This window comes from Triticum dicoccoides, chromosome 3A (genome assembly GCF_002162155.2).
Source record: "Triticum dicoccoides isolate Atlit2015 ecotype Zavitan chromosome 3A, WEW_v2.0, whole genome shotgun sequence".
NCBI lineage: Eukaryota > Viridiplantae > Streptophyta > Magnoliopsida > Poales > Poaceae > Triticum > Triticum dicoccoides.
Window position 1 is genome coordinate 575,545,357 of NC_041384.1, and position 14,555 is coordinate 575,559,911.

The 14,555-nt window shown below is 43.7% G+C and overlaps 1 protein-coding gene across 1 annotated transcript; it reads left to right on the forward strand.

Moving 5' to 3' along the window:
- Nucleotides 1-1,508: 1,508 nt before the first annotated feature.
- On the forward strand, nucleotides 1,509-2,761 carry LOC119269301 (ATP-dependent DNA helicase 2 subunit KU80-like). The gene is made up of 3 exons (XM_037551096.1): nucleotides 1,509-2,221; nucleotides 2,306-2,398; nucleotides 2,496-2,761. The coding sequence occupies exons 1-3, from the start codon at nucleotides 2,111-2,113 to the stop codon at nucleotides 2,517-2,519; spliced, it is 228 nt and encodes a 75-aa protein (XP_037406993.1). The 5' UTR covers nucleotides 1,509-2,110; the 3' UTR covers nucleotides 2,520-2,761.
- Nucleotides 2,762-14,555: the final 11,794 nt, after the last annotated feature.

Below are 14,555 nucleotides of genomic sequence, written 5' to 3' on the forward strand. Positions count from 1 at the left end.
TGGTGGGCAATCAAACAAACGGGGCAAGGAGGAATCGGTACTATGTGGGATAATTAAGAGACAGCCTAATTGGATGCTTTAGAAAGATGGGCAATTAAACAAGGCAATTAAGAGATATTCCTTCACGCCTGCATAATATAATACGATTCCTAAAATGCACGGTTCAAAAATATGATGGGCAATTAAACAACGATAAGTATTAAAAGAGAGTGTTGGGGCAGATTTTGTGTGCTATTATGTATATGTATATCTATTTTATTATTAAAGCAAGGTGATATTCTTGGTTTCGTCCTGCATTTGATCCTACCTTACATGAAATACATGCGGTGGTACTAATTTCTATAGCAAAGTTTCATATCGGCTATTAAAAAGGTTCGTATAAACTGAGTTGGGCCTGCGTTCCACTGGGGCCTTCACACGTACGTTGTGATCAAACCCCCCAGATTGTTTCAGTATTGCTTCTCAAGAAAAAAAGATTGTTTCAGTTTTTTTTGTAAGAATCCTACCTTCTCCCGCAAGGGATTGAGCGGGCAATCGAGCTCCTCCCGTTTTCTATGCCCTCCCGTAAGTTGTTTCAGTTTTCTTTTTCTAAACAAAAAACCTGTCGTCCGGCTGGGGCTTATGGGCCAGTAGACATGTCTCAGCTTTCAATGGAATAAAAAAAAACTTCTCAACTAGCGTAGGCCTGTATGTGATGCGTTTTTTTGTCAATAGTCCCACCTTGCTCAGTTAAACTGATTACCATCAGTTTATATACTTTCTCAAATGATTGCCATTAGTAGCCTTGGGAAATAACCAGTGAGCTCATAAAATGGGATTAGCAAAACAGTTTGTGAACTACAATAGAGTTTACTTATTCATACAATGTTTGCTAATTCAGAAAATATTCATGAATTTCAAAAAAAATGTTCGTCTATTCTAGAACTGTTCAACGATTCTAAAGAAAATGCTTAAAAACCATCTGAATATTAAATAATTTTCACGATTTTAAAAAATATTCGCAAATTCATAAAAATGTTCATGAATGATCGAAGGTATGTAGTTAAACAGTAATGCTTCTGAATGTTTGTGACTATATACCCGCATGAATTTTAAAGAATTAACTACCGGAATGGATTGAAATATTATGGTATGTTTTTTAAAATACGCTTCTTGACATTCAGAATTCTTTGAATTACCAAGTTTTTTGACAACTACGATATTATTTCGAAAATATGCACATTGCTTTGATTTGTGAATTTTTTTAGAAAAAAGAAACATTTTAATGTATTTGTGAACAAATTTTTGAAATCATGCGATGAGACGTGAATAAAATGTGGTCAACGTGATTGAACATTATGATTTTTTTTCTCCGTTGCAACGCACGGATCCTTTTTTTAGTCTATTCCTAATAATAAAGCACGGATTGACTCCGTGGGTTCACCGTCACAATACGCTTTCTTCTTATGTCTTAATACGCTTTTATAATTTATATGGACAAACTATTTCGGGGTCCCAGGAAACCCATCCTGGCCGGAGCCTGCCCGAGCCACGCCCGTATGCCCCGCTGCCCGCTTCCCCTAGCTCCCCTCGAGTTCCCTCCCGCGCCTGACCGCGCCGGCCGGACCTCCTGCACCTCGCCTCGCCGCCGGCGACTGGACCCTTGCCGGACCATGCATCTCTCCCCCCTTCCTTCTTTTCTCTTCCTCACATCTCCCTCTCTTCAGGACGCCAGGAGCTCCACAGCCGCCGCCACGAGTCGTCCGTGCTCGAATCCGGCGAGATCCGGCCGCGAGCAACCCATCCCCAATGCTCCTGCGCTAGATCTGCACTGTCCTCGCCATCCCAGACGGAGTTTGCCTCCAGCGCCGCCGTAAACCACCTCCTACCTCTGCTCTCGTTCACGGCTCCCCTCCACCAACTGGTCGGGACCTCGCGGGAGGCAGAGGATGGGGTGCAGCGCTTGCGTTCGGCTCCGGAGCTCGAGCGGGCCGATCTGCGCAGAGGCAGAGTATGGGATGGTGTGCTGTGCTCGAGACGAGGGGGCTCGAGTAAGGGGATTGGAGGGTGGCGCCGGCGGGATCGCGGACGGGGATGGAGAGGGCAGGTGCCAGCAAGATCGAGTCCGGGGATGGAGAGGGAGGGGGTCGGCGAGCGGGAGGTTGAGGATGGGAAGAGGCAGCGCTGCCGGCGGCCACGAGTGGAGGAGGGCACGCATCTCCTCTCGCCACGTGTAGATACAGTACTATTTTACAGGCGCAGGCAGGCAAACAGTAAGTTGTTCTTGCAGTACGCTGACGCATTTGATTTGCCGATTGCCATCTAGGAAGGGCTGGTTCTATTGCTAGATGTCGGCCCGTCGATGCACCGGGAGCTGCAGGAAGTCGAGAATGTCTGCACCACCCTTGTGCGCAAGAAGGCAAGCAACATGATGTTTCAATCTGAAGCCAAATGCAAGCGTCCATTAATCCGCCGTTGGGGCTAGCTGACTGCCTTTTCGTTTTGATACTCTGCAGCTGGTTTTTCATAGGAGCAACTAGGTTGACCTCCACACTGCTCCATTTGGCCATCATCTCGCCGTTCTGCTGACCGGAAGTCTACGTTCGAATTACTCACACATACTTGCTCCAAGTAACAGTAATTACCTCTTTAGTTGATCTCGGTTGGTTTATTTACGATTTTTGTCTTGATCATCTTCCTCCAATATAACAGTCTTATATGAAGAAACATTAATTAAGATTTCCTCCTGGTTGTGGTGTTAAAAAGCATAGATATCTAGCAATCTTTTTTGCATTGTGGTGTGCTACAGATCGATTAGGTTAACTTACAACCGGTAGTAGAGCAAATTGTCACTGTTCTTTGTGCGCAAAATTACCATCTACCAATCTTCTTTGCATTGTTGTGCGTTACATACTGAAGCATTCTTAGTTGGATCAGCACGTACAACTTGATGGTCTCCACATCCGACAAGGCGTGTCGCTGTCGAGTAGCTAGGGTAGTTCTTCAGTACTATTTGTTTTGTCAAAAGTTCAGAATTGTTGATTTGTTTGCTGGGTGGATATCTACCTACTTTCTTCATATGATTAACTCCTGCTTTCTGTTGAGCTTGAGGTTGACAATACTTATTATAGTTTACATGCCGACTGCAAAACATTGTTTGTTTTGTGTCATTATTTAGAATTTCAGATGTACTGAGATGACAATATCTAATTTACTGACTTGTACGCTGTAACCTAAACCGGGTTTTGAAACCATCAAAGCAGTAGATTTAGTAAAGGGGAATAGCCACCAAACGTGCTTGACTCTCTTAAATTCTTAGGCACAAAATAACCATACAACCATGGTAGGACCTTCCGAATTTGTAAAATAGCTAAAAAAATCAAGTGGTACTTGAAGCCAGGAGAATACCAGCCTGTAAACATGAATCACTTGTGGGTATTTTCTATTGAAGGGTACGAGGGTCTATTACTTGTGGGGATTTGTAGTGCATATGTGGTGTAGTGCAAGAATAGGCCACTGGGAACTAGAAGAATATGTTGTTTTCTCTTTGTCCAGCTTATTTCCAATGGCATGTCAGCAAAACTGAATGTTATTTTCTTTATCTAAGATCCCTTTCAGGCCAGCTGTCAACACCTACAATCTCCACATCATCTACGGTCAGGGCAGTGTTTTGGGTCATCCATTGTCATCACCTACTATCTCCACATCATCTATGGTTTCTGAATGTTCTGAATCGATTGGTTCAGAATCAGATAATCAAATAAATGAAGCGCAATTTTCATCACCTACATCACCAACCAAGTCAACGTTATCTCCGGTTCCTGAATTGGTAATAAGAAATCAACCTAAATTTTTTTATACTAATTCTGGTATCAGACTAAGCAGAGTGATATTATACCTTCATAAACATGTTGGTATCTGTCATCAAACAGACATTAGTACATTTTTTTAGTCAACCAAGCACAACTTACATGATACCAGACCCAAATTCCCAACTTAAATTTTGCCAATGGCAATGTGTGAGTTTTCTATTTTCCGAAGAACCAAGCAGGAGCTCTGCCGAAATACTATTAAGACAAGGGAATGGAGTACATAATGTGTACAATTATGGTTATAACATGGACGTGCTAAGCAATCCAAATCTTATTACATATTTTTTTTAAGTTTGTAATATAGCAACTCCTATAAGTATTAGGCCTCTTTTGGTTCATAGGATAGGATTATCACAGGAATAGGAATCTTGTAGGAAATGAGATGACATGTATCTCAAATCCTATGAGTAGGAATAGGAAACAAGATGTCATTTGGTTGACACCAAAGGAATTTTTCCATTGAGTCTAGGCTCTTTTTTATTTTCCTATGAAATGTGGAGGATAGGAACCAATCCTATGTAGGAATAGGAATCCATTCCTATAAACCAAAGGGCTCTAAAGGAAAGAATCCTATAAAAATCCTATCCTCTAGAATTCCTATGAAATTCCTCTAAACCAAAGGAGGCCTTAGTATAGATGGAATTCCTGCTGACTTACATTTCTATGAATTTTTACATAATGGCAATAATGCCTAAAACCTTACACCAAGGTTGTATATCAAAGTCTTTTGCACTACCTGAGAGGTTAAGCATCCCAGATCATAATCCAATGATGACTGAAATTGCCACATGCTTGGGCAGAAGCTCAAGGTTGGCAATGCCACCGCCATGCATCATCTGAGATGTTGTCCAGCTAGCTCTGCCATCCATACCCCCTCAATGATCATGGCAGAGCAGGTTATGCGTTTTATCATTTATCAGCATGATTTTTGATGTCTCGTTCTTTGTAATATTGGTCCTCTATTTGACATAATGCCTAGCCATGGTGCCATGTGCAAGTCACTATTGAGGGTCATCAACAGAATTGCAGATCAATGTGTAACACTATGTTGCGCCAGGTCTAGGAGACCGAGGGCATCCAGGTCAACCTCTTCGAGGCCTGAAACACTATGTTTGTTAGATCTTTTTTCCGTGAAACTACCCCTTTACATATTGTTTTGATGCATATGAGCAAAGGTCCAGGTTCTTTTTATTTCATTTAATTGGCACCGTTAACAGAATAGCTCTGCACAACCTTGGTTGTGTATCTGAATCTACTAAGTAGTATGTGTGACATCTCTTTGTTATTGACATACTCCGTCCGTCTAGAATTACTTGAAAGTTCTTTTCTTTTTTTCACTTGGTCACCATCATTGGATTGACACTTTATAATCAATGCTTTTATGTTGAGAATGTGTTTGAGGCTAAGAGCAATCCTAATTAAACATGTTCAATTTATCGTGGCCTTTGCAATTGTAGTATTCACTGCCCAACAGTTTCAAATAAAAAGGGAAGATGAGACAAGGCAGAAGGAGATGGATTGGGAGCTGCACACAAACTTTCAAACTAATTTTATACCCGTTGCAATGCACGGTCCCTTTTGCTAGTCTATCCCTATCCCTAATAATAAAGCACGGATTGACTCCGTGGGTTCACCGTCACAATACGCTTTCTTCTTATGAATTTACGCTTTTAGTTTGAATTTAAAACATATACACGAGGTGGTACTAAAGCGTAAGAAAAAAAGAACCGTTTTTCCGTCGTTCAAGACAGACCTTGGCAAAGACCAAAAAAAATTGTGCGGTATGTGGGGATCAAACTCACGTCCTCCCACTAAGCCTGCAAGACCAAGACCAATTGAGCTAATCATCGTTAGCCTCTTGAAGGAGAGTTCTAACCATGATGAAATAGTCCCACCTCGACCATTTACATCCAGCCACACCAGTTAATATACGTGCAGAATTTGCTCCTACCCATAAGCTGGTGTGCTTGCTGATTAAGCTAACCTGATGACTTGCGCGGGATCATGGCGCCGCCGATCTGGTCGGCGTTGGGCGACGGCTTTGCTAATCGAGCCCATCTGTTGGCCGATGTCGACGATGTTTCGACCTGCCTCGTGCGCCGGACAGAGGAGTACTGCACCGGCCGGGCGACGACTTGACAAGGGCTCTCGTGTGGGCTATATAGGATGATATTTGGTGCAAATCGTTATCTGTTCCAGCTTCGTTTTGAGACGTTCAAGTTGCCAAGTCTCAACATGTACGTGGTTGTGATATCCCTCAAAAAACTGGTTGTGTATACAGGCATGACTTCACTGTCTGTCCATAACCTAGAATCGCCACCTTTCTGCACTGAGGACACATACATAAAGTTTCTCACCCCAAGCAATGTCTAGGTTGATCCAGATCCTGCTGCCGCTAGCTTCGTCCTTGATTATTTTCACCGTTGTGCATCTTACTCGACAGGCTATCGTCTCCTCTTTTTTCCCCATCCATCCCTATGATTGTTGGTACAGACCTTACATGCATGTTTGTTTGATCCATCGTCAGTTTGTCACATAGTCAGGTTGTGCCACCATCCTCCTGAACTTGGATGTTTGCTCTGACAATCTGTCACGAAAAGTACTGCTACCAATGACTGCTCAGCTGCTATGGCTAGGCACTGCTAGCTTTAGTCATCATGGTGACAATTCGCTCGACCAAAAAACATGCTGACAATAGCAGTGAGTTATTTTCTTGTTGTGTTGAGACCTTCATAAATATTTGGTGCATATACCATGCTAATTGCTGCATCAGCATGTTATGTGTTATTTTACCACTATCTTTGCAAATTCATCATTAATTAATTCATGTATGTATGTATGATTATTTGAGATCATTTATTATGTCATTGTATTTGTATTTGGGGATTAATGTATCATAATAACCATACGCAGTTCCATCATTAATCCAGTTAATACTGATCATGTTTTCAAATCATGGATTGCTTACAAATCTGAAAAAATAATTTACCACTGAAACAACTGTAAAAGTATCAAAAGAATAGTAGAAGTACTCAAAATTATGGATGGCCATTCTTGAAAAAACATACATTTTCACATCGAAAATCATCCTATTAATTATTAATCTCCCTTCAAAGACCTAGGTCATAGCAGCACTTCTCCTCCAAATCTGATTTGCATAAACATGATCACTTGATTCGCTACTTCACCTTACAATAAGCTATATATTCATTTATATTGTAGCCGTTGCAACGCACGGGCTCTTTTACTAGTAATAATCTCTACCTAATAATAAAGCACGGATTGACTCCGTGGGTTCACCGTCACAATGCGCTTTCTTCCTATGTCATAATACGCTTTTTCCTGTCCCTTTTTTCTTGATTTCGATATTTTCTTAATATCCGAGGTGGTACTATCTATTTCTTCAACGGTGCGTTTCTTTACCTAAATGGCCATCGCTTTTGTCCCTAAAACTTCACTAAAAATTACCCACCATGCCATCCATGAGTTAAAAAAACAATTCGTTAAAAAAACAATAAGAAAAAAAGTGAACGCACTCATCTTTCTATTTCCTCTGTTCCTCAATTGGAAGTGCCCACAACCGCGATTCCTCCTCCTGGCTCGTGCTCTACCCAACGCCGCCACCCACTCTATCTCCGGCCGCCGGAGCTCATCCTCTCTCCCGGACGGCCGAACTGCTGCTCTCCTTATCTTTCCTACCCGTCTCCCCTGATACGCCCCCAACTCGCTCTTGCTCTATCGCCGTAGCTCGCACCGCCACCGCACGCCCCGCCGATCCAATAATCGGAAACCATGCCCAGGAGCTCATCCTCCGCCGCTTCTGAACCGCCTGGTTGCCGTTGCACCGATTCCCCCATCCCTCTGCCATGCCTCTACTATCACCGTGACTCCCGCTGGCGAGGCTCCGCTCACGCCGCTGCTTTCCTCAACGGCCCCTCCCCGCCACTGCAGCGCGATGGGATGGACGGACTCCTTGATCAATCTATGATCCTGAAGGAGTCGCTTGGCTACCAGATATATTGCAACATGACTTTCTCTGTTCAATTGTTGTGCCTATCTTTGTCTTCCTTCTAACGAAGGTGTCCTCACTTGAACTCCAAGGACACCAAGTCACTTGGTGTGATGGAGACCAATACATCAAGTAGGCAAGATAAAACTATGAAACAATATGTTTCTGCTTTGTGTTTTCTGATTTGTTCACGCGCTATTTAATAGTTCCCATGAAAAACTGTAGGATCGAAAGTATGTCTAGAGGGGGGGTGATTAGACTACTTGACCAAATAAAAACTTAACCTTTTCCTAATTTTAGTTCTTGGCTGATTTTAGCTATTGTAGGACAAGTCAAGCAATCATCACGCAATTCAAGCAAGCATGCAGAGAGTATATTGGCAGCGGAAAGTAAAGCATGCAACTTGCAAGAGTGTAAAGGGAAGGGTTTGGAGAATTCAAACGCAATTGGAGACACGGATGTTTTTCCCGTGGTTCGGATAGGTGGTGCTATCCTACATCCACGTTGATGGAGACTTCAACCCAAGAAGGGTAACGGTTGCGCGAGTCCATGGAGGGCTCCACCCACGAAGGGTAACGGTTGCGCGAGTCCACGGAGGGCTCCACCCACGAAGGGTCCATGAAGAAGCAACCACCCACAAAGGGTCCACGAAGAAGCAACCTTGTCTATCCCACCATGGCCATCGCCCACGAAGGACTTGCCTCACTAGCGGTAGATCTTCATGAAGTAGGCGATCTCCTTGCCCTTACAAACTCATTGGTTCAACTCCACAATCTTGTCGGAGGCTCCCAAGTGACACCTAGCCAATCTAGGAGACACCACTCTCCAAGAAGTAACAAATGGTGTGTAGGTAATGAACTCCTTGCTCTTGTGCTTCAAATGATAGTCTCCCCAACACTCAACTCTCTCTCATAGGATTTGGATTTTATGGAAAGAAGATTTGAGTGGAAAGCAACTTGGGGAAGGCTGAGATCAAGATTCATATGGTAGGAATGGAATATCTTGGTCTCAACACATGAGTAGGTGGTTCCCTCTCAGAACATATGAGTTGGAATTGTGTATGTGTTCTGATGGCTCTCTTTTCGAGTGAAGAGGAGGTGGAGGGGTATATATAGCCTCCACACAAAATCCAACCGTTACACACAGTTTTCCAATCTCGGTGGGACCGAATCAACAAACTCGGTCGGACCGAAAAGGTAAACCTAGTGACCGTTAGAGATTTTCGGTGGGACTGACATGCAACTCGGTAGGACCGATATGGTTAGGGTTTGGGCATAACGTAATCTCGGTGAGACCGATTACACAAACTCGGTGAGACCGATTTTGGTAATTAGCTAACCAGAGAGTTGGTCAGGCAAACTCGGTGGGACTGATTTGCTCTTTCTGTGAGACCGAAAAGTTACAAAAGGGAACACTGAATTTACATTGCAATCTCGGTGGGACCGATCCGCTCTTTCGGTGAGACCGAAAAGTTACGAAAGGGAAACAGAGAGTCTGCAATCCCATCTCGGTGAGACCGAGATCCCTATTGGTAGAACCGAATTGCAAGGGTTTGGCAGTGGCTTATGACAAGTGAAACTCGGTGGCGCCGGATAGAAAGAATCGGTAGGACCGAGTTTGGCTTAGGGTTTAGGTCATATGTGGATATGGGAAAGTAGTTGAGGGTTTTGGAGCATATCATTAAGCACATGAAGCAAGAGGCTCATTAAGCAACACCTCATCCCTCCTTGATAGTATTGGCTTTTCCTATGGACTCAATGTGATCTTGGATCACTAAAATATAAAATGAAGAGTCTTGAGCTTTTGAGCTTGAGCCAATCCTTTGTCCTTAGCATTTTGAGGGTTCCACTTTCACATCCATGCCATGCCAATCATTGAGCTTTCCTGAAATAGTCATCTTGGAATAGCATTAGCTCAATGAGCTATATGTTGTTATGAATTACCAAAACCACCTAGGGATAGTTGCACTTTCAATCTCCCCCTTTTTGGTAATTGATGACAACATATAGATTAAAGCTTCGACAAATGATAATAAGCATGAAATATATCGTCGCTTTGAGAAGTATGTGATAAGTAAGAGCTCCCCCTAAATTTGTGCATATTTAAAATTTGCTTTGGACTGCAAATGCACAAAGAGTTAGAGTCACGGGTTACTCTTCCATGTCACATACATCTTGGTGGAGCGCTTAAAATGATAAGAATGAAATACATGCACTCATCACCAAGAATAGTGAATGATCACATAAGATAGATAAGATGATAATATTAAGCAAACATTAAGTGTAGCTTATGATCAAACACATGATCATCAATGTCTCATAGATAATGACACAATATCTCAAGCACTCAAAAGCAAACAAAGTTCGAAAAACCACCAAATAAAGCAAGAGAGAAAAGCAACACTCTCTCTCTCGAAGCCTATGATCTATACATTTTCTCCCCCTTTGGCAACAAGTTACTAAAAAGTTCCTAGAAAATGCATAGTGCTAAATCGACACTCAGGCTTGATCTTCAGGTGGTGGTGGAGTCCGGAGCACTCCAAGGATGAAGCCTTCTGTAGACGTGGTCGGAGTCGAGGCTGAAGTGGACGCTGGAGCTGGTGGAACTGAGGCTGTAGCTGGTGCAGACGTGGTGGCTCTGGGGTCAGCAACTGGCACTGCAGACGACCTCGGACCTCGTGGCACTCTGGCAAAGGCATCAGTTGTAGTCTTGCCTCTCCTCTCCTGCATATCATCCTGGAGCTGCTCCACTGCAGTCTGAATCTCTGTCACTTTGACATCCAAGTCATAGAACTTTTGTTCCATGATTCTCTCTAAGCTTGCCTGGTTCTGAGTTAGGGTGGCTAGTCCTTGCTCAATCCGCAGGGTGGATGCAATCAAGTAACCAAGCTGCTCTTGTTTGGTCTTCAAGAAGTACTCAGATGCCTCCTCTTGAGTTGGCATCTTGGCAGCTTTCTCCTTCCTTACTTTCTCCTTCTTGGCTTGTGCTTGGGCAGATGATAGCTCATTCTCAGTCATGACAACTTGATTATCTTCAAAATCTGGACGGATGGGCAGGTGTTCCTTGTCCAATAAGTATATGCCCGTGCCCATCTTTGAGTTGATGAGCTCCTGAATCTGTGGGGCATATCCACAACTCCTCTTCTGGTCTGCTGCTGTCCTCTTGATGGTCTCTACCATGAGGCTCATCACCTTGAACTTTTGTGGCACATCAAAGATATGTAGCAAATTGATCGCGTGGCCTCTGATCATCTTGTGATCTCTAGATTTGGGCAACAGGGTGTGCCTCAAAATCCAATTGATTGTAGGCAGACCTGACAGAAGATAATGCACTGAGCCAAACTTGAAAGTATCAAGTGCCTCGTTTGGAATTTCCTTGTACATGTTTGACATTGAGTTATGATCCATCTTCTTCTTGGAATAGACATCCAAGTCATCTTCCTGCTCCTCTGGGGCATTAATGAGTTTTGCCCACTCAGCAACTGTTGACTGATATCTGGTTCCTTCTGACATCCATACAATCCTTCCATCTGGATAAAAATGTGTTGTGGAGTAGAACTGTATGATAAGCTCCTCATTCCACTTTGTGAGCTTCTGCCCAACAAAGTCCTCTACTCCACATGCCTTGAAGCTGTCCTGCACTCCAGGGTAGTGCTCTTCATTGTCCTTGATGTATTTCCAGTCGACCCATCTCATATCACAGACAATGGGCTTCTTGTCCAATAAGACTGTCTCATAGAAGTCCTGCTGTTCCTTAGTGTGGAACCTGTAGTCAACAGCAGTCCTTCTCCTTGAAGCATACGGATCTGCTTCTCTCCACTTCCTGAGCCCTGAGTCTCTCCTGAGCTTCATGTCCTCAGCCACAGGATGAGCATCACTATGGTCTGGGATCTTGGGCTTGAGCTTTCTGAGCACTTGACCTTCTTCTTCTTCAGCAATGTCAGGCACTGGGGCCTTGTTCTTTTCAGCTGCAGGTATGCTCCTTGTATTCCTCTTTGGCTTTGGCTTTGGAGCTGGCTTGGCCTTAGAAGCAGTTGACCCTGATCTTATGGCATCACCCATTAGCTTGGGTGCCTTAGGTGCTGGTGCAGCAACCTCTTCTTCTTCCTCTACTTCCATGATGGAAGCCTTTCCAAGCACTTTGGCTACGGTCTTCTTGACCCTTTCCTTCTTTTTCTTGCCTTCAGCAACAACTGGCTCTATGGGAGTGGGTTTCTTAGTTGAAGCTCTGGCCTTTGACATAGCCTGCCTGCCTGCTGGCCTTTTGATTTTCATCCCTGGCTTTGTGCCTTGAGCTGGGCCATGTTCCTTCTCAAGCACTACTCTCTTTGAAGTTGCTTCCTCTTCTGCCACATAGTCCTCATCCTCTGATTCTGAGGTTCTCTTCTTCCTTTGTCTGGTGGCAGCTTTTGGCAGATTGCTAGGAGTACTTCTGCTGCCATCATCTGAAGAACTTGAGGGACTAGTGCCCTCACTCATCTGCACTTGCTCTTCTGACATGTTCTGGCTATCACTCTGGTCTGACATGATGAACAAGCTGACTGCTGACCCTGTGAACAGTTTATAGATGAGGTAGAATAGATGAGCATCACAAAATGCAGAGATTTTTGCAAAAGAATGACTCAAAATCTTAGTTTTAGTTTCCCACTGAAATCATCTCATCTATCGATTTTCAAACTCGGTGATACCGAAGCAGTTTTGGAACCTAAACTAGTGAACTCGGTTGGACCGAGTCACAGTTCGGTGGCACCGAGATTGCTAGGGTTTCACAGAGTTCCAAAATCGGTCACACCGATAAGTAATTCTCGGTCAGACCGAGTCTCACTTGTGCAATGGCATAAGCCAAATCTGTGGGACCGAGTTTTTCAACTCGGTGGGTCTGAAATGGTTTCGGCGGAAACCTAACCCTAAAATTTTCGAATCAAAACTAATCTACGAACGTATTGACTGGATAGGAGTGTTTCAATCGTGGCAAGAATCATTAAGAACACAATGTGCTAGGAATCGGACGGGGAATAGCACTGTGATCGAGTCCATACCCTAGTTCGGCGGAGACTCGCTACGACGGCAACGGCGGGGTTGAATTCCGTTGACGGTGATGGAGACCAGCGACTGGAGGCGGCTGGCGGCGAGGAGACGATCCGGAGACCAAGTTGGCAGAGCAGGCTATCGCGCGGGCGAAGGGGTTCGGAGAAATTTCCAAATTTTTGCCCGTGACTATATATAGCCCGACCCTGTCGGTGTGACCGAGTGGAACAACTCGGTGGCACCGAGATGCAAAACTGTATACAGTTGTTGCAACTCGGTGTGACCGCATGGTTCAAATCGGTTGCACCGAGATCGAAAACCTAGATCAACTTAATGATCTCGGTAGGACCGAAAGTAGGGTATCGGTTAGACCGAGAATCATAAAGAGGTTTTGGAAGTTTAAGTCTATGACAAATCGGGGACTCCGAGCGCTCCTCACACAGAGTGGTTCGAATCTGACTTGATCAATTTTTGTGATGTAGCATGAATAGAGTTTGAGACGAGAAAAGCATAGATAGCTAGAGGAGGTTCTTAGGCATTCTTTTCCATCCACTTGGCAAAAGGAAATAAAGCCAAACAATCAAAACAACAAGTGGATGTCCTTGAATGAGTAAAATATGCAACCAGCATGCTCACACAATAAGATGGCAAATGAAATATGTGACAAGGCATGCACAACCAATTCTAGCATCTATCAAGCAATTTGCGATGACAAGGTCATCTATATATGAGTATATTGACTTAGGAGTCAAGTGAGAACACTTGATCATAGGTCATGCTCATCGTTTAAGCTCAAGTGGGGTTACCACTTTTACATAAAGCATTGTTGTGTTCACATCTTTAGAGTTGCTTTAGCTCAAGTCTTAGAGTAAAGCTCCCCCTAGATGTGATATCCCCCCTTAGAGGGATGAACTAACCTCGGGTTTTGTCGATGATGACTTCATGCAGATGTTGAAGATGTGGATGCTCAATGTTGATGTAGATCACTTGGAGCTATCCATTTGAGTGAATTGCACTTTCAATACCTACATGGGTTAGTCCCACAAGGAACAAACAAGGATATCCATAGACATAGAGTGATGCACACACGAGATGATGTCCATGAAAACTTTTAGGTTACCTTGTCCCTTGTCTTACCAACAAGAGGGTTTGTGACTCCTTGAACTAGTGCAAGATGTGGAAGTTGATTGCACTTGTTCTTGCCAAAATGATAAGAGTGAAGTATGTTGGCGGAGTCACCCTTAAGAACTCTCTAGTTCTTCTTCTTTTGGATCCACACCATCTTGATGGGAATCCTTGGAGTTGTAGTCGTACTTGATGAAGTGGAACTTGAAGTAGTCTTGGGAATCCACTTGACTAAGGTCTTAGGAGCTTCTTCAAATGCATCAATTTCCTCTTGAAGCTTGTCCTTGCCTTTTTGCTTGTAGTCTTGTGGTGGAAGATCATCTTGAGCTTGTGTCCCCTTGAAATAAGTATCATACTTCTCCTGTTGAGGAACAAACTTTGTCTTGGGGTATTGATCTTCTTCCCACTCAACTCCATTGGCATTGAACTTTCGTTCAAAACCAACACCTTGATTCTTCCGGTGTATTCCTTGCTTGCGCACAATTTCCTCGAATTGCTTACTCCCAGCAAGGCTTTTGTACACTCCTTTCTCTATAATTCCCT